We start from the raw sequence: 20,107 nt of genomic DNA on the forward strand, positions 1-20,107 counted from the left end.
AAGAAGCCCAACAGTATCTTGGGGTGCATTCGGAAGAGTGTTGCCAGCAGGTCAAGGGAGGTGATCTTCCCCCCAACTCAGTCCTGGTGAGGCCATGCCTGGAGTATTGTGCCCAGTTCTGGGCTCCCCAGTACAAGAGGGACACGGAGCTGCTGGAGTGAGTCCAGAGGAGGGCTACAAAGATGATGAGAGGACTGGAGTACCCGTCGTACGAAGTCAGACTGAGAGAGCTGGGCCTGCTTAGCCTGGAAAAGAGAAGACTGAGGGGAGACCTCATCAATACATATAAATATCCAAAAGGAAGGTGTCAAGAGGATGGAACCAGACTCTTTTCAGTTGTGCCCAGCAACAGGACAAGAGGCGATGGGCACAAACTGAAGCACAGGAGGTTCCATCTGAATACGAGAGGGCACTTCTTTACTGTGAGGGGGTCACAGCACTGGAACAGGTTGCCCAGAGAGGTTGTGGAGTCTCCTCCTCTGGAGATATTCAAAACCCGTCTGGATGCCATCCTGCACGAGGTGTTCTGGGTGATCCTGCTCGGCAGGGGGGTTGGACTAGATGATCTTCAGAGGTCCTTCCAACCTCAGCCATTCTGTGATTCTGTAATACCAAGTGACATTATATTGTGGGGCATATAGTTCTAAAGATTACTGCTTACAGTTCAGAAGACAAGGACTCTGATAACGAATGTTATCTGTATTTCAGAGAAATACCGAGCATCTAAGACTCAGCCACTTGTTGAGTTTGCGCCAAGTTAAAAGCTACCTATAAAAAAGGAACTATTTCCCTTACTATAGATCAGAGTGAATATTATTTCTCTCAGAAATAGTGTGTACACTTGCTCTTTATACTATCACAGTAAGGACCATTCCCTCATGACATTTGAAAATAGGCCAAACACTACAGACAAGATGCTTTTGTTTAGCATTATATTCTTAAGCTCATGTGTCTCTAAACAAAAAACTACATCTGTGACATAACAAAGCAAATGAAAAAGTTTACAAAGTGTTACAGTTCAAAGGATGATTTAGAGAATACTCAATTATTGACAAATGATGTTAAGCAAAACCTGGCTTGGGATGGAAGTATTTACTTGGTATTTACTCAGTATCCACAAGGCTCAAATGACTTTCAGTGGCGAGAATAAACTGAAATCAGTAACATCTCTGGCATAAGAGTGTGATCAGATAAATATACATATCTTTATGGATGGGAAGTGCAGAATGCTTTTCTGTATTTTAGATAAACCACAAATTAACAAACCTAATTGCAAATAGCAAAACCTAATATGAGCAAATTAAAAAAAGAAAGACTTTTACTAAACAGAAAACTTCTACACAAGGCTCTGAGGCTGGTAATAACAGAAGTCGACCCCTTAACACATTTGCAGGTTTAAGAGCAAGAACCTATACACTAAACAAAATGCTTCAACTAACTCTCTCGTAAATTGTCATTGTTCCAGTCTTTCTAGACACGTCACTTCTGTGTTTGTACTGTATAGGTCATTTCCATACAATTCCAGCTTTATGTTCCCAATGTTTACACATATAGAAAGTAAAGCACCAGATTTGGTTCTAGCCTCAGACTCAATTTTGATAAGTCTATAACCTGGAGCTAATGACTTAGAAATTGTTTCTCGTTTTCCACAGCTGAAATGTGATACAAATAATCTTTTTCCATGTTTCAAAAACTACAAATAATTTACCCAACTTATTAAGCAGAAGTCTCTCAACTGTCTTTTCCTTTGTTCTAAATGTTTGTTTTGTACAAGTCTCCTGTGAAACCCTATCTATAGCATAACTGACAGAGCTGTCCATGCACAACCTTGGAACAGTTAATGTTACTTAAGTAAACTTCTACAGGAGTACTTAGGAGAAGTTATTGGCCTAAGATCTTACAGTAACAAGCTGCAAAATTGTTGTTTCCAGTACATAGCTGTTAATTTGTAAACACAATGAAAACTCTCAGGCTGATGAATGGCCAGTGATAACATTCCGCACTGAAAGCAGCATTGGTAACAATATTTACTTTGTTAATACCTGTCACTGGTGCCAACAAAACCTGAGGCTTTGATATGACCTCCTGGCGAGCCCTTAGTTATTCAATTATTTCATATACCTACCAATCATCCTTTACTTACCAGAACTGGCATGATGTACGATTACAGAAATAGATTTTTGTTTCGTTTTACTGAAATAAGGAACTCATAAATGAAATATGCCTATCCCTTTTTCCTGATATCATCCTTTGTATTTCATTCGCTAGCTACTATTGCAAAGTTAAAGTGATAAAAAGTTTACACTGCTCATTCAACTGTTGATTCAACACAGTCTTTTATCCTATATTACTTATTTTGCACCCAACATCTTTATTTTCAGAAATTCTAAATGATTAAATAGGGAAACGTGAATACACCAATCTATTGGGGGTTGATAGCTTTTTTGCAACTGCCATCAGAGCCCTTGAGGAGGTTTTCCAACTAAGCATTCCCACGTGAGCAGCAGAAATCAAGTTATGCCTATGACTGTACAAGTCTTTCCCACATTGGGCCCTGTTACAGTGATTGACAGATCATCATTAGCACAGTGGTATTAACCACTTGGTATTAACACCAAATTAAGTCATTAGTGAAACAGAGAACAGTCCTTCAGTCTCAGCAAGGCTGGGTGGTAGAAAGGCACAGAGCTGATGAAGAGAACCCTATTTACTGCACTAACTCTCAGGTCGAACAGGAGAGTGACAGGCAAATTCAGGCACGTCCAGGATCAAATGACTTCTGAGTAGAGGTTTTTACAGATAATAATTTTGGTCTAAAGTACTGAATCACTGCTTAAATCCTGTTTTAGAGTTCAGATTGTTGTCTGTATTTAGGCTAAAACAACATCTTTCATCCCAAATTATGCTGCTGAAGAACAGACTAAGAGACTGTGTGTTGAAAGGAGGAAAGCCTCAGCTATGCAATGTCCAGTCATTAGAGAAACATGTCTGTTTTAGACAGAAAGCAGGATTACTTTCACTATCACAAGGAAGTAAAAAGATGTTTGCATCATGTCTCCCCACTAGCAAGGAAATTAACTGTTCTGTAACAGAGTAAATAAAGTTACCTTCACATCATATTCCCATTCTATTAAAAGGTTTGTTATTTTGAAAATGAGATTATGTTTGTATAAAAGAAAATGACTCAGGCATCTCATCATGCCCTGAATCACTACTGTCAAAATATTTAGTCATGTCTCCTGCCTCAGCAACCATGTTCTCCCTCTTCACCCTACAAAGAACTGCACGCTCTACCAGTTGCCAAAGACTAGAATTCACACATCCTGGTCCTGCCATACCAGTTATAGCTCTCATACCTCTGGGTCTGATGTTTCCATCTCTCAGCTGGCACCTCAGACATTTGGAGCTGCAGACATGCCATAGTTGCATCCTCCAGCTCCCTGGTGTATTCCCTGTTGAACTATCCACAAATTAAATAACATGCATGTAAGAATGATATAAACACATGCAATTATCTTATTAAGTAACTAAGCAAATCAGTATGCTTCTCACTACATAAAGCTAGATAATGAAAGCAACAGAGGGTTGTTGAGCACACCACACTTAAAGTTCAGGAAACTACCATGTTTCCATACAATATTACTGCTACTGGGTCTTAATGTTTTCACTATTGCAACAATATAAAGCTGTTGGTGCATCTCTACACTACAACAGAGTATATATAAAAGAATTGGAATACAGCATGGGTCAGCTGTTTTTTTGCTCTTGATTAAAGGTAGCACTTTCATATTTATGTCATCAAATCTGTTTGAGCTTTTTTATTAGCATTTGGTTTCATACTGTATATTCTTTTCCAAATGCCAGGGCTGAAATTTTCTGTGTTCTACCTTGCATCAAATTATTTTGGAAGGATAAACTAAAACAGATGCACTTTCCAAAAATTTACACAGAAAGATAAGTAATTTTCCCCATATGAAGAAAAGTTTGTTCCTATTTTCTTGAAATCCTCTATTACCTTTGTGCTTTATTATTTGAAATTAAGTAGAAGGGTGGCCCCAGCAAAATACCTTAGTATCTTCTAAGATAATTATCAGAAAGGGATTTGTGAAGGAGAAAGAACTGTGGTAGGCAGACAAGATGAGAAATACCAGAATTAAAGAAGATCTGGGACAAAAGCTACAAAAGCTGAAGGTATATAAGATGAGGTGAAAAGATGAAGGACCAGAGAGAGGACAGTAGCATGGATGGCAGAGGAAAGAATAACAAAGTGAAAGAATGTTTGAAGAGTAGGGGCTAGGATGAGCAGATACAAAGGAAATTTTTTGATACAATACTTTATTGTATAAACTTTCTCATATGGCCTTCATTTCTTTTATAGCACTTGTCTGAAATTCTGCTTGACTAGTTGGAGCTGGAATTTTGTTTCTTTCATGGCTGCATGAAAAAATAAAATCTGCCCAGAATAGATCTGGCTTAGCACCTGAGTTCTATTTTGGCAGGTGAAGAAGCTCAACAATTCACAATTCACGAACAGTAAAAGCAAACAAATCCAACCCCCAAACACTTAGGACTTCAGATATGCATAGCAGCATGCACTGCCACCTGGAGGCAGAAAGCTCCAAGCTAAAAGCTTCAAAAGTACAGCTAATGCTTCAAAAGGAAACTTTCACCCCTAAATTAATTTTAGTTAAGATACCTAGTGTTCCTTTTGATTTTTTCCTGATGAAAATCTATTAGGGCAGCGAAAAGATGGTCTTCTTAAAAAGGACACAGACTCACGTTTTTAAATACCATTTATTACACATTGCAAAAAGCTGTGAAAGCCTTTATATTTGTACAAGATTACACATTTCAGTGATCATACCATGCATGGAGCGCATAGAACCCATCCGAATGGCATCTGTTTTCATGGGATTTTAGAGCCTAGGGTCACAAGGGGCAGGCACCTATATTTAAATAAGAAAAGACAGAAATCAGTTCAAGTGCAAACCTACAAAGTGGAACAAAGATATCCATAAGCAGGGAAAAGCAAGAGATGAGACTAAATCAGCCTTGCTATCAACAGGAGTGTAAATACCATAGTTCAAATTCTAGATGGGCTTAAAATCCTCAGGGGAACGTTCTCCGCTCAGTAGGCTATGCCTTTCCCCAGGCCTAACAGAATAATCTAATCCATAATCAAGGAAATAGAAATTTGCTCTGAACCTGAACGAGCAATTCACAAGTTTTCAGGCTCTCAGGACAGACTTTTATGCTCAAATACGGGTTAAATTCTTTCAGATGAGACTCTAATTCACCAGATATGAACAAAAGACAGGGCACTATTTGTTATTGGTTAATAACTTGTACTGCATTATATTTTAATGCTCAGTAAGTTTTCCCAAGAAGTGTTCTGTGCTATGCAAATCTTAGGGAAGTTTGAGCTTTAAGCTAAGGTTTGTGATTATGCATGCTAAATACTTTGAACCTAGACTATGTCATTTTATCTACTATCTCAAATAGCTTCAGAAATATTATTTTATTTGCATTATATAAAGGAAAATAGCAGACAATAACATAGCACTGGACTTATTTGACTGCAAGTCCTCTAAAGATGTTTACCAATGACATTCTTGTCTTCATCCTTCTTCTACTTCTGTTTTTTATACTGAAATGAAAAAATATATATATTTGTGGGAAAAAATACATAACTAAAAATAATGATTCACACCAACAAGAATTTACAATCCTATTCATGGTCTACACAAAATTGCCTGTTTCTTTTAATTTAGATTGAGATGCGATAGGCTTTCCCTCTGCGATATAAAATAATGGAGCCATTTGCTTCTTGATGGACACCAAATTGGATCCTCCTCTTGCACCACTGGAAAACTGGCAATATAACTAAGTACAATATAATCTGCTGCAAAACCACAATGAGGCTTTTCATAATTGTAGGGAGAACAAAATCAGATTCAGGCACAGACAGTTATTTACTAGACTGTAACCGCTGGGATTTAGCTACTGCTATAAATTTATAATCTATGACTAATCTGTGCTTGCTCCTGTAACAATTCTTATTTGGATTTCATGGACTAGCAGAGATAGGGATTTAGCAGTCATTTAGTAAATTAAGTCACTGATACTTAGAGCAAGCTAAATTTTTGACTTGTGTCATGATACTCTGAGAAATCCAAAGTCCATGCAACTCAGCTGTCCAATGGCAAACATTCTTTTATTTAAGAATCCAGTTTGTCAATCCACTTTTCCTCTGCTAGTATGATATTTTGGCATGGACCTTGTGGCATTGCCTGTTTGAGTGATACATTTCAGTGCTGTGACAGTAAGGAGGCATTTCCACTTGGTGATAACTGTGGCATGAGTGAACTGATTACCACAATTCTGCCACCATGTTGTCTAACCCTGATCCATTTAGTCACAGGTAAGACCTGAGAAAAAAGCATTCAGGGAATTTATGTAAACTGATCAACAGAGGACAGATTCCTGTTAGGAAAGAAGCCATTTTTTAACAATGATCTGTGACTTGTGTCGTTCCTCTATGATAAACTGACATTAGTCACCACTGCTGAAATTTAATATAATTCTTAAAGGAAACAAAAAAAATATACAGAGATCAATTTAAAGCATCATTGCTTCTAAAAAATACACTTAAATTTATATTGACAAAGAAGAATTTTTAAACGAGAACCATCAAATTCATAAACCCCAAACAGCTAGGTTATTTCCTTTCACTCAGGTGCTTCAATATCCAGGACAGTAGAACAGTTTCCTGCTCCTAATTCACTTTGCAGTGTTTTATTCTTTGATTTGAACTAAGTCAGAGCTAAACTTCAACAATCTGATGCACTTACTTTATTCATGACCCAGTCAGCATCTTCGATGGCTCTCTTAATAATTTGCTGGATCCTCTCAGGATTGTCTTCATCCGCATGAACTTTGAAACTCTGCAACATTTGATCAGTGTTACACTGATGACCAACTTACTGCAACAATTGTCAAAATAAGGATCCTTTTAAATCCTAAAGAAAATTTGAGGCACACAAACATTTGATCTGAAAAGGTAAAAAATATACATCATAGCACCTGACTATGCTATTTCCATAACAAGGCTTAGTAAATGTAATTTCATATTAAATATTATATTCCTTTCAAACATCATCAGCAAAAAACACTGAGAAGATGATCACAGACTACTGAGAACTTGAATTCTGGACAAAAACTGAGGTACCTTTAGGAGGTAAAGATACCTCAGGAATTTGGGAGGAACCTCAGGAATTCAGGATTTGGGAGGAAATTCTTCATTAGTAGGAAATTCTTCACTCAGAGGGTAGTGAGGAACTGGAGCAGGTTGCCCACAGAGGCTGTGGGTGTCTCGTCCCTGGAGGTGCTCAGGACCAGGCTGGATGGGGCCTTGGCCAACCTGATCCAGTGGGTGGCATCCCTGCCTATGGCAGGGGGGTTGGAACTAGGTGATCTTTAAGGTCCCTTCCAACCTGAGCCATTCTACAATTCTATGATACCTTTCTTTACATGGAAATGCAAAGTACATGACCAAATTTAATAAACATCTCACATCCTAGTAAATTCAACAGCACCTAAGTAAAATGCTGAATAGTGAAGTTTCCTTGGAGTTGTCTGGCACAGTAAAACTACAAATGACACAGAACATCAAAGGCACGAAATGACTTGCATATAAACAGTTAGATGAGATTTACCTGTCCTGAAAAAAAAAAAAAAAAAAAAAGTAACAGACAAGGATCTAGCAAGTATTACCATAAAAGATGTGTTTAGGTGAATAAGGAATTGTTGTTCACTCTGGACTAACACAAGAAGTAGAGATGAAAGCAAAAGAAAAATTGAAGACTTCAGACTCAAAGCAGACGAAAGGAAATGCTCCTTCACACACTCCCAGCATAACCCTTTGAATCCACAAAGGTTTCAAGCTTACAGAAAATTTTACATGCCCAAAGTTATAAGAAGCTGGTCCAAACTGTAGGGGGAAAATAAACAAAAAAGGAACTACCACACAACTCTGAATTCCACCAGTGAAAAGAAATATGTTTCTCACCTGCCTGATTGCATGCCTGTAATGCTGACGAATATTCTCTTCGGGAAGTTGCTTACAGCAGCGAAGCAGGTAGCGATATAATTGCAAAGAGGTCTGAACTAATTCAGCATTGGGTAGCGGAGCCATTGTCACGTTTTTTAGCTGTTGAAAACCAACAACACAAATCAAGGTATCCACTGAACTTTATTAAAAACAGTAATAAAAGCATAAAGTAATTTTACAACAATAAAAACATGGCCAGTAAATTAAAATTGAGCAGTAGAAAACAACATGAAATACATCAGAACTTGCTTAGTTTATGGACAAATTGTGGTTATTTGTCACCGATCAAAGTAGAAAAAACAGTGTGCAGTTCAAGCAGAGAAAATCACTTTAAAATAGTAATATTAAGCTGTGTTGCAATTTAATACTTTTTTTTTCTCTTAAGAAGAAGAAAAAAACCCTACAGTAAACAGAATAGTATTGGCAGCCCCCAAGAGATCTGTTTACTTGTATTTGGCTGAGGTTTGTGGCTTAACATTAGCTTTGAAATTTTTCATTTTTGGAACAGCAACAGGAAAAGAACAAATCTAGCAAGTTTCACCTCAATAACTACACTTACATATTGTAACAGTAAGTCCACCCAATCCATATAAAGTGCTAATCAAATACTGTAAATGACTTGTCATTTAACAGATGGTTACCATCTGCAGAGAACTAAATTAACATTTGGAAAAAAACACTTTTACATCATTACTCTTAAGAATAAAGATAATACATAAGTAACTAAATAATGAAGTAGGTGTAAGTCATTATTTTAGCACCCGCTATGATACTTACTTATCACTTGGATATTTTTTTTCTTTTTGCTTCCTTTAAGAAATTTCTTTGGCCAAATTTAGTTCCAAGTAGAATAACACAATAAGCATCTCATGCATGGGCTGCTGAGGTTCCAGATGAGAAATTTATGCTTTTTACCTGAAGTTAATTACATCTCACAGATTGCACTGGCTACCAGGTTCAACACCTCCAAGCTAACAGCCCAAGCATTCCACCCGTGCAGCCACAGGAGTGCCCAGACAGGAGCAATGCCAGATTTAAACATACGAAGAGTTGCAGTAACACAAGATAGTACAAGACTTAGTAGGCCTTCTTCGATGGGATTTCTAAAGCTAATGCATGGGACTGTTACACATGAATCTGAATATCCCTACATACATTCTTTTACTGCCTAAATGTCGTATTCAATGGAATTTGAAAACGTTAGGTCAAGACCTCCAGAGAGGTTTGGTTGGGTTGCAAGTTGTCCGGAATTTCCAGACTTGCCCAATAGGCACATACATACCAGCTGCTCTGCTCACTTCCCCTGAGTCACGTAAGCAAAATGCCAGGCATCAGCCATGCAGATCTGGACAGAAATAAAGCAAAAACTTCTGTCTCTGAATTGACCAATATGTAAATTTCACAGCCATAAAGAAATAAATACCAGTTTTCTTCTTGAGACAACAAAATATTCCGCTGACCTTGCAGTGCCCAGAGCTGATGTACTTAACTTCCAAGCGTCAGTCAGCTCTGATACAGCACCTTCACTGCAAAGCACCTTTGAAAAGCAAGTAATTGCAAAGGGTTCTGAACAAATTTAGCATTGGGTAGTGGAGCCATTATCACGTTTTTTAGCTGCTGAAAACAAAGAACACGAATCAAGATATCCACTGAATTTTATTAAAAACAGTATTAAAAGTGTAAAGTAATTTTACAACAATAAAAACATGGCCAGGAAATTAAAATTAAAACAGCAAGTAATATTATGTTAAAGGCTGGACTAGATGATTTTAGAGGTCTTTCCCAACCTGAATGATTCTATGATAAAGGGGGAGAGAGAAAAACATTTGCTCGCTGCTCTGGCCCCGAGAGTTTCTTCTGCGTGTTCTATTCATACTCTGGTTTTAGTGTACGCTCATGCTGGTTATGTACGATTCTTCTATCTGAAGAAAATTAAACAATTCTATGAGAAAAACACATTATGTACCCTATTCTTGAAGGGTGGGCCTCTACAATGCTGCTTTACTCATGGCACCAAGCCACAGGACAAGGTTATATCTGAGTGACTCATGGCAATGCTGCTTCTGCTCATTAGGGAAAGACTGGTGAAATCCATGCTGCCATAATTAGACAAAAGGTGGTTAGGTTCAAAAATAGGTAAAATCCTGTAAAATGAGAGAGAGCTGTTCCTGCGGCAGAGCTTCTTGTCTACAGAAGATATATAAGAAAAAGCCTCGCGATATTAGCGTTACTTTCTGTATTGGGATCGGGCCCATACCCTTCAGCCAGGAACTTGGGCTTGGTCGTGGTAGGTAGTCCCTCTCTCTGTATATCCATATATATGTGTCTAACGAAAAAGTTTCTGCCACAAAGAATTTACAAGGCAGACTAATGACAAGTCATAAGATGAGGCAGAATGAAGCAGATGAGCCAAACAGGTGGGATGGGAATGGGGAGGAGGTGACAGTAATACGAACATGTTTTTGTGGAGCCTAATAGAGCACACAACATAGCTCACCACCTGCTTAGCTGCTATCAACAGGCAAGTTTTATAACACTGTTTCTGCAGGTCCTTAAAAAATAGTGAGTCATGGCTAATGGTGGGTGCCATAGAAGCCCTGAAGAAAGCTTCTGATGACACTTCAGAACGAAAACCTTTTTCTAGCCTTCAAGAGAAAAAGACGGCTGTTTCAGGGGAGAACTTTGCAGAGTTACTATCTGATGAGCTGATGTAAATTATGTGATGTAACTTATTAAAACTAATTTAAAGATATACAATAGAACACACCGATTAACCCTTTAGTGAAAAACACCCTTAAGTGTTGTAATTCTAGGCTACAGGCCTTTTTTTCCCCCTTAAAAACTCCAAACTGGCCTTTTACCCATACCTTGTTACCAATATGCCATATAATTTTTTGATTGCAGAGAGCTGTGAGATCAATCTATGGTGCTGATACCATGACTCTACCATTAACGTTAGAAAAAAAAGCACTTACAAAACGACAGTTGAATCCCCTGATCTGTAAGCCACTGGAACGGCTGGGGTAACTTCCCATCGTAGCTAATGCAACACGGCTGGCCAGCAACACGCACAAGGCTCAGCTTGGACACTCCCTTAATTAACCCCAGGGAAAGCACTGCCACTCGGGGGATCTGAGAAGGAGAGTAGACAGGGATCGTTCCCCAGGCGGAGAGATGGGTGATGCCAACGCCAAATGCAGCAATAAGTCCTGTGCTGGGAGTGCCCCACCTGGTGTCAGAACTAACACATACCAACGAGACAAAACGCAGGCTGAATTTAATGTTTAAGACAGTAACTTTGGTTTGGGTCTTATTACTGGATTCTAGAATACAGATCTCCAGGACCGAAATGGTTACACCACTTAGGAGAGATTCCATGGACAAAATGCAAGATGTGGTATTTCCTTTTTTTTTTTTTTTTGGCTACAGGTAACTCGGAAGCAGATGCTAACTGGAGTTAATTTTCAAACCCCCCTCTCTCACCATGGTTGGGTGTAATATCATGATGTCTTGTGAGTAAGAAAACCTTAATTATTTGGCTCTTGGATTCCGTCCTCATAATCTTTACCTTCTGCCTGTTATCCTCTCCTCTCACAGCTGACACGTACCAAAGATAAATCGGCACTAGCTTCCAACAGGTCAGTGATGTGCCAGAAAAACCTCTGGACAGTCCCATCTTTCTCTGGTATCCAAAACTGACAAGTGGTTTAGTGCACTTTGAGCTTCCTAGGGCGTGCCTGCTTTTGAATATTTGATATGTTTTATTAGTAAAGTAAGAGAGATGAGGTAAGACTTCACAATGGTCCCTCCTGAGAATTATTTACAGCCAAAATATGGCTTCCATTAGGTTTCATGAACAATTAGAAAACTATTCTTCCATCATGAGGACAATAAGTTGGCTCTCCACCGCTACTGCAATCTTTTCATTCTGCTTGCTTGATTCCAGTTCTGTTCTCTCGTATTTGTGTAACAAAAGTCATTCATCCTCACACACCACAGGATTTCTACTGTCCAGGAAAAACAAAAACAAAACACATAAGGCAGAAAGATTTTACAAAACTTCAGAAATAGAGACCAAGAGCTGGCTTCTTAAAATGGTTTCAGTCTGACTACCCCACTAGCCAGCCCATTTTCCAAGCACACGAGATTTGCTAATTATGGCTCTGCCCTAAAAAGTTCAGCTTAAAATACAGATTAGAACTCCCCCGGGCTTAGGAATGTTCATCTCATTCTCTTCCATTCTTTTCTCTAAAATATCACTTTCTCTTTGCAATTAAACCTATGCTGGACATCAGTTCCATGCAGTTACTTGGTTTGAATTCATTTCCCTTTGGCATTTGAGTAAAATGAGGTGATTACACTCCAAGGTCTGTAAAGGGATCCCTGTATTACCCCTCCAACCAGCAGAAAGATAAACTCCAAAAAAACAGCTCCAAAAAAACAGACTGAATCCCTCCCTACCTTTCTCTCACTGAATGCAGAAGGAAGCGTTATGATACAGCGCCTATTGTTACAAGGTTAAGTTAAGTAGAACAATTCCATGTCTGTGACCTCAGTTTTGCTTGGGCATATTGGGCACCTACCTCATTGTATAATATTCCAGCAGATTTATTTACTTTCCAAGTGTTGAAGTCCTCATTTGCTTTTCATCCCAAATTAAACTTTTTGCAATGAGCTTAAGCAGGCAGGCTCTGGGAGCTAAGCAATTTGAGAGTAAGCTGCTGGTGTGTGCAGACCTGCAGCTCCACTGGCAATAGATACACTCAGTCCTAATCAGTTTACCCTCAGACCACTGATTTGATATATAATCATATCAAGCTTATTAGCAAAGAGTTTGTATTTATGAAAAAAAGAGAAGTTAAAGTGCCTACAGCACAGCCTGTGCACATCCCTGAGAATCGCCTCCCCAGCCGCCAGAAGGGGCTCAGTCAGTCCTGGGGCTGGCTGCCAGCACTCAGAGCCGAGGGCACCCTGCAGCACACACCTTTCACTCCACCCTCGGTATCACTCTCAGCACTGACTTCTTTCCTTGACTTCTCTGAAGTTGTTTTCTTAACAAATCTGGAACCCTTCTAATATGAACGGACCTTCAAAGAAGATTCTCCTTCAGTTTCTTGCTAGCACTCAATTCAGCCGTATCACTGTGTTCCCCTACCAGCTATCAGTGAAAATGCAAATGAAACTTCAGGAAAATCATCTTGGACAAAGCTTGCTTTATTATGCAAATGCCTTTGCTTTGCTTTCCTGTTCAGGAAATTTAGTTTCACCCAACACCTGGCTCTTTCCCCCCAACTATTTAAATAGAATTATTGAAATAATTCACCTGGTGTTTGTTATCTTTTTACTTAAACTATTTTGGGGTTACTAATTCACATCATATATTGTAATAAACATTTACTGCACAAGCATCATGCTGAATCCCCTCACTTCATTCTTCCCTTTACATTTTGTACTGCAGGTGACAAAAAAACTGAGAACAATATATTTAGACTGAGCAACGTTCCTGACACACACTGTGATTTTAAGGGATTCTGTCACAACACAATTCAATTTAGAGAAGATGTTGATGTTTCTGTTTCAGAAGAGCTGAGAACAGGATTTTATGTTTTGGACCAAAATCTAGCTTCACTTCTCTTTCATAACAAGAAGTCAAGAAGTCCAGCAGCATACACACTGACTTTCTTTGGCTGCCTTAAGTTTTTTTTTAGCCATGTGAAATTGCGCAGGGTAAGCAAGACCTTGGAGTTACTGGAGCTTAAGGACGTAGAGGTGTTGCAGCCAGCCATTTTTGAAGTGCATCTCTGAATCTGTTCTATTCCTGTACCCTGAGGGTCTCCCCGTGTCTTGCGGACACACCAGAACCCCACTCTGAGACGGGCCTGCTTGCCTACAGGACAGTGAGTGGCAGAGATTAAAGGATTAGACCAGCTTCATACAGCACACCTTTGGCTCCAGTCACTGTTCTCCCTTTCCTCCTTCCTTCAGCGGCAGTTGGGGATGTTCTGTAGCACTGACATTCAGGCTTTAATAGAAAAAGTGTTTTGTTGACCTGAACGCAAGCTTATCTCTATACGCAGGTTCATTTGGTTTGATCCTTAGCTGGTAAGAACTGGGAGAGTTCCACTGTCCTTCAGCTCCTAACCCTGTATTTCCCATATTCCCACTGAATCCCAGCTCAAGGCACACCTCAAAACATGCTTTGGGAGTAAGGCCAATTTGTTGAGTTGTTTCTAGGCTTTGAAGTCCTATCTGTCACCATGCTCTAATTAAACCTAAGTGGTGCTATAGATTTCCTGTCGCAAAAGCACAGATTCTTTATGTGTTGGGAATGTAGAGGACAGCCTGCTTCAGCATAAAGAAACTCATCTACGGGAGAGAGCAGGAAACCAAAGTCTCATAAACATACAAATATGGAATGATTAAGCTGATTGATGGAATGAAAAATGTGTTTCACTTTAGATAATTATGATTTTTCCACTGCAGTATTTTTCATAGGAACACAATGAACTGTTAAATTCAAATCTTGTGACCAACACACGAAATTTCAGAAAAATTGCTTCTGCTTTCCCCCAAATGTTGGAGTTCGTAATGGATTTGAAATTTGACATTTTCACCAGTTCTAGTTATCAAACCTTCATTACAGGAAGGCCCTATACTGAAAGAAAAAGTGATCCCGAATGCTGCTGTACATCCACAGCGTCACAAACGTTACAACCTTTGGGACATGAGTTATCTTCACGGGGGAGTTTACCACCAAAACCCCGTATTTTTCTGAGCACGCAGCGTCCCCGTGTTTGTACCACCCTGAGCAGGCTGTGAAGGGCGCCGTAATTCCAGGGGGCTCCACCTGCTCCCTGCAGCTGCGGCACCACCCAGGGACCCCCCACACCTCACCAGCGGCACCGAGCCACTGCTACCTTGTCGGGGTACCGGGAGCTGTGTTTCAGAGTGCTGAAACGCATTCTCTGTATCGTCACCTCAGTTACCTAAGTTGTGACAGCCACTGTTGTGTACATTAAAAAAAAAAAACAAACACTATTTGGCTAATTTTTGAGTCTGGATTAAGTTCTCCTATTCATTAGTCGTTTTCTTGGCATTCTTGGAACTTTTGCTCCCTTTAGGACCACCACAATCTTGCAACATTGTCGTTGTAATTTCAAGAATACACTTCAGTGTATTCAGTGCCTCAGTCTGCAACTGTAGAAAGATAATTAGAACTTTTTATGTACCATAATGCTCAACTGTGAGCTCCACGTACAGCATCTAACGTGATTTCAGAGCCTACTGGCTGGAAAAGCCGTATAAAACCCTAAAGCAGTAATCCATTTGATAGTTTATTAGAACCGAATACTCTTTCTTTTCCTGTCTATATGTGTATCCAGCTTCCATGAAATCAAATCAAATTCTTCTTACGATCTGGCATATTGAAATGTCATCTGGACAGGTCTTTCTCTTTCCCTGGTTTCTTATTTTCCCCCTTTTAACCTTTCTGAGCTGCCTCCAGCATCCTAGCTTTATCGTGCAATACAGTTCTTCTCTTCCAGATGACATACACAGTTTTAACTGCTTTTGAAGTACTCTGTCCCACCAACTATGCTTTTGCACCTTCCTGCCTCAGCCAATTCCGCATCAACTAAGCATTGCCATGTTATCTCAGCTGGGAGACAACCGCCTTGGGGAACTGGACTGGATCTTTTTTATCTCACTTCACTGGAAATCAGGACATGGAAAAACTGATGGCAATTTTACTAACACAGTTGTTTGATCAGAAATAATCTTACGAGTTGACCCACCATTAGGTTCTCATACAGTGCCACGGTATCTTAGCACAATTCAACGCTGAATAAATCCTGAGAAGAGGTATGACTGAATTCTGTACTTGTACACCCCACGACATCACGGAATTTGCATAGTTAATTTGCCCCTCACTTTGCACAAAAAGGACAATAAGGCATAGTAAGAGTCTGCATTAATGCTTTTGTTCCAAAAAGACTCCACAAATGTTACAATTTTTATCTGCCATGAAAAATAAAAACCTCAACCTCACAAAATCTGGCTGTAATTGTGACTAATACTGTAAATCTCCTTGTGATAACTTAAATTTCATGCATAGTACAACAAACAAACTATCTAAACCAAGAACTGTTGAGTCAGAAACAAAATAATCCACTAATTGTGCTTTTCTGGAATGGATGACTGTATAATGCCCTAATCAGAAGGCTGAAATCACATTTGCATTTAGATAAAGCCCTGTTTAAAAAGAGACAAGTATAAAAGGAGACACTGAGACTATTGTGGCATTTCGCTGCATAGCATAATCATTTACATTCCTGATAATGATATTCAGATAGTGAAGCAAAAGCTGACCAAAGCCAATTAAACTTGCACTCTGCATTAGCACGCCTGTCAACTGACCCTGTGAATACCTGAACCCGTGATACCGATACAACACTGTGCCACTGCTCTCAGATATTTTTTTTTTCCTGCTACTGCAACTGTTTTTCAAGCAAATCCCTATGGCTCAACAATTGCAACCTCAATCCCTCCAGAACAGTTAAACAGCCACCAAAACTGGGCTTCAGAGACTTCAAATGTGAGTTAAAGCTTCAAGAACTACCTGAGCTGCTGCTGTTTCAAGGTTGTTCCCCCTCGCGCTCACCCCACATACACAGGCTGGGTGTGTGTTTTCTTACTCCTTCAGAGTATTGTGCCTTTACCATTCTAACGTGGGAACATACGACTCTATTTCTCTCGGTTGGCTCTAAGTTACTGAGGGTGCCTGTGGTCCAAAAGCTGGTAGCAGTGTTGATGCTCTCACTGCAGATTCTGTTACCAGTTGAGCCCACTGCGTCTTCGAGGAAACCACGCTGTCTCCCCAGCTGTTAGTAGGCTTTGGTTGAACTCAATCAAAAATTTCTGAGATGTACACAGTGCATTTTGCAAAATAGGATTGAGTAATCAAACCTTGTCAAAAAACAAAAAAGGAAAAACTCTTGCAAAGCATCTATTCAGCAGTATTAGTTTAGTTTTAATTAGGAAAATGCTTCAGAATATTTACAGCTGTATGAATGTTCACAAAGCACAACAGAAGTAGCTTGTTTTGTTCTCTTTTTTCCAAAAAGTATTTTTTCGTGATTTTAGGTATCTGGAGAATTCAGTGCTGAACTTGGAACATGTACAATTATCTAAGCTGTCAAAATTATTTGTCCTCCTTGAAAATATAAATCTAAGTGCCCAATAATAGACTCTAAAAGAAAAAAGAAACTGAAAATAAATAGTGAACCTAATATTAAAGATTCATAGCCCAGCTCTGTAACCTGACTCATCATGCCATTGCTGGGCCCACTTACAACAGCACGAATACCGATTCCAGAATTGGTGTTTGTGCAAAATGCAACGGGAAAAATGTTCTGTGCAGGGAAGTAATAATCAAGCTGCCAAAATAAGAATGAAATTGGAAGCCTCTTGAAACCTCTTTAACCACAAAACATCTTGGCTCAGGATCTGACATCAGGCCAGGACGACACCCGAGCAGACTGCTGCTACTCGCTAGGATCCTCACTCTTTTTTTTGGTCTTTGTACGCGGCTACATTAGTCTTCCCTTCCACATTTCACAGCTTCCTTGTGAAAATACATTTACAACTTCCTGCAGCAGAGTGGCAGAGCTGTCCTGCTTCAGTGAAGTAACTGCCTTCTTCTCTGGTTATTAATCCGTAATGTGTTTTCTTTATTCCCTAGAAGGTCACCAGAGAGGGACTACTGTGCTGTGTTCAAGGCCAGCTCTGTGGGTTCTGCTGCCCTAGGCAAACCAGCAAACGTCCGTCCCGACCAAATCACATTCACTCAGAGCATTATTGAATGTCTTGCAGCTCTGGGCAGCGGCCTGCCCTGTAGATATACTCTCTTGTATGGGTGAGCATGTACAATGCTCAAATCCCATTGTAATAAACACATCTCTCCAGCATGCTGAGCTTTTATTAAGATCTGCTGGTTTGATGTGATTGTTTCTGACGAGCTGTGGCCTGTCATTATTGTGAATTCTGTCCTTTCTAAATATGATCTGTAATGTCTTATTGCATGACTGATGATAGCTAGACATTTTTGTTCTGTTCATTTCTATTTCTGTTCTCCACTGCTCTGTGCTTTGCTTCTCTGCCTCGCACATCGAGCAATGTCAAAGGAGAGTGCACCAGCAGCACGTTCTGGGGGCTGAGGACAGCGCTGTAAAGGTGGCATTACAGAGCACCAGCAGAGAATACAGGAGATTACCAGCTGGCTGAACCACACATCCCAAAGACCTGGTTTGTGACAAGGAATCTCCAGTGGCTGGACATGCCTCAGGCAGTGTGACAGCACCAGCATGAGGCTTAGCGCTATTGAACGCCACTAGGCAGAGACGTTTCCAATCCAGCACCAGGGAAGAAACACGCTTCCTACACTTAGGCCAGATTACCCAGTTGGGGATAATTAATGAATGTGCTTAGACTAATTGAAGAAATATTCTTTGTAGCATGCTTACCCAATGCCAAGTTTGGGCAGCAATGGAGGAATAGACAGGAATCTCTCTGGCTTAGGTGCAATGCAAACTTCTCCACTTTTTTCTCCCAACAGTGACTTTTCCAAGCGCAAAGAAAATTCTGAAAGGCCGTCTTGTAAGAACTTTATCCTCCCAGCTGTAAACTTCTCAGTGAAGTGCTGTCAACACTTATTTTGTTCTTACTGCCCAAATCTGTAAGTATTTATAGGCAAGATCATGCCTGAATATGAATTGAATTGGATCTTGCTACCATCAGCTTTAAAACAAAACTGCCTGTTCATTCCTCCCTTTCTTGTAAATATTGCACTTTGACATGTTCCAGTTTAGCACCAGTGGCTCTCCCTACAGTTAGTGCAGTTGTGACACTCGGTATAACAACTTTCAGGATGTAATTATAGGCGTATATCACCTTCTAATATTTTCTGAATCTCTGAAGATTTTTGAAGAAGCCTCCATTTAAACACAAAACAAGGATACCCAGTTAGCAGCATAAGGTAGGAAAGTTCTTTTGAAGGGTGCAAATGAATGCATGCTGTCTTTAAGTGAAGCGCTAGTTTTATAAATTATGGGTCATGTAAGTCTGGAAGAAGTAGGTCCTCAAGAATCGGCAAATTTTACATATGCTTTTGTCATGCTTCCTGATCCAATTCAGGACTGAAACTGGTACAAAATTAATTTTAATTTTGTTTTAAGATAAAGCAGGATTGCTTGGGCAAAACTAGCCTATCTTGTTTTATTTTTTTAGCAAAAGAGTAAAAACATGTAATTCAAACAAGCTGCTACCACTTAGTGTAGAAAGGACTCTAACTGGGAAAATAAAAGTGCACAAGTTCAATAGAAGGACAAAGTGATGACAGCATAAAGAGTCAGGTTTTGAGAAAAAGCAAAAAAGTCACCGTGACTCTCACTATAGACCAAAGGCTAATATAAGCTTTTTACTTAAAACCAAGAATGCCCAAAGTAGGTCTCTCAGCATTCCTTCAGTGCAAATACCACACCCAGCCTACAAGGGAGTAAAATCTACACTACAGGAGGGCTTTGCAGTGTAACTTCTTATTTTACTGATGTACTGCAGCACCACCTTTCTCATCCTATCCACACACAATCCCAAACTAATCACAATGGTGCTCAGACAATGCCCTGGTATCTGCGGGTTGCCCTGTAATCGTCCTTCCTAATTTATATCATCCTTTACAGCAGCACGAAGACCAACTTGCCATCTCATTATCCCAACCCCCACCTGCTGCGATTTAGCATCTTCCAGTCCTTTGCCCTCAATCCAAGTAATGACCTGTACCCAAACCTTCCATGGTGTAAACCCTGCCAGTGGCAGAATCGTACTCCAGATGAATTTGACCCACAGCACCTTGAGCAAAATCCAGGCCCGTCCATGGGAGAAATGCTTACAAGCAGCAGTGTTACAGAACATTTAAGTCTGAGAGTGTTTAGCCTCTTAAGG

General features: G+C 39.7%; 1 protein-coding gene across 5 annotated transcripts in view; it reads right to left on the minus strand.

Moving 5' to 3' along the window:
* Window positions 1-4,919: 4,919 nt before the first annotated feature.
* The window catches only part of LYRM9 (LYR motif containing 9), a 32,573-nt gene continuing 17,385 nt past the window's right edge, over window positions 4,920-20,107 (minus strand). For 2 of the 5 annotated variants that reach the window (XM_032200693.1, XM_032200691.1), the window contains exons 3-6: window positions 8,069-8,209; window positions 6,852-6,944; window positions 5,602-5,647; window positions 4,920-4,946 (exon numbers count right to left, since the gene is read on the minus strand). In XM_032200693.1, coding sequence (XP_032056584.1) covers window positions 5,630-5,647; window positions 6,852-6,944; window positions 8,069-8,194 — 237 coding nt within the window. In that variant the 5' untranslated portion in view covers window positions 8,195-8,209 and the 3' untranslated portion in view covers window positions 4,920-4,946; window positions 5,602-5,629. Of the gene's footprint in view, window positions 4,947-5,601; window positions 5,648-6,851; window positions 6,945-8,068; window positions 8,210-9,392; window positions 9,456-11,085; window positions 11,281-20,107 lie in introns of those variants that run through there. The other 3 variants (XM_032200695.1, XM_032200694.1, XM_032200690.1) reach the window with 3 other exon arrangements.

Source organism: Aythya fuligula, chromosome 20 (assembly GCF_009819795.1).
Source record: "Aythya fuligula isolate bAytFul2 chromosome 20, bAytFul2.pri, whole genome shotgun sequence".
NCBI classification, from domain to species: domain Eukaryota; kingdom Metazoa; phylum Chordata; class Aves; order Anseriformes; family Anatidae; genus Aythya; species Aythya fuligula.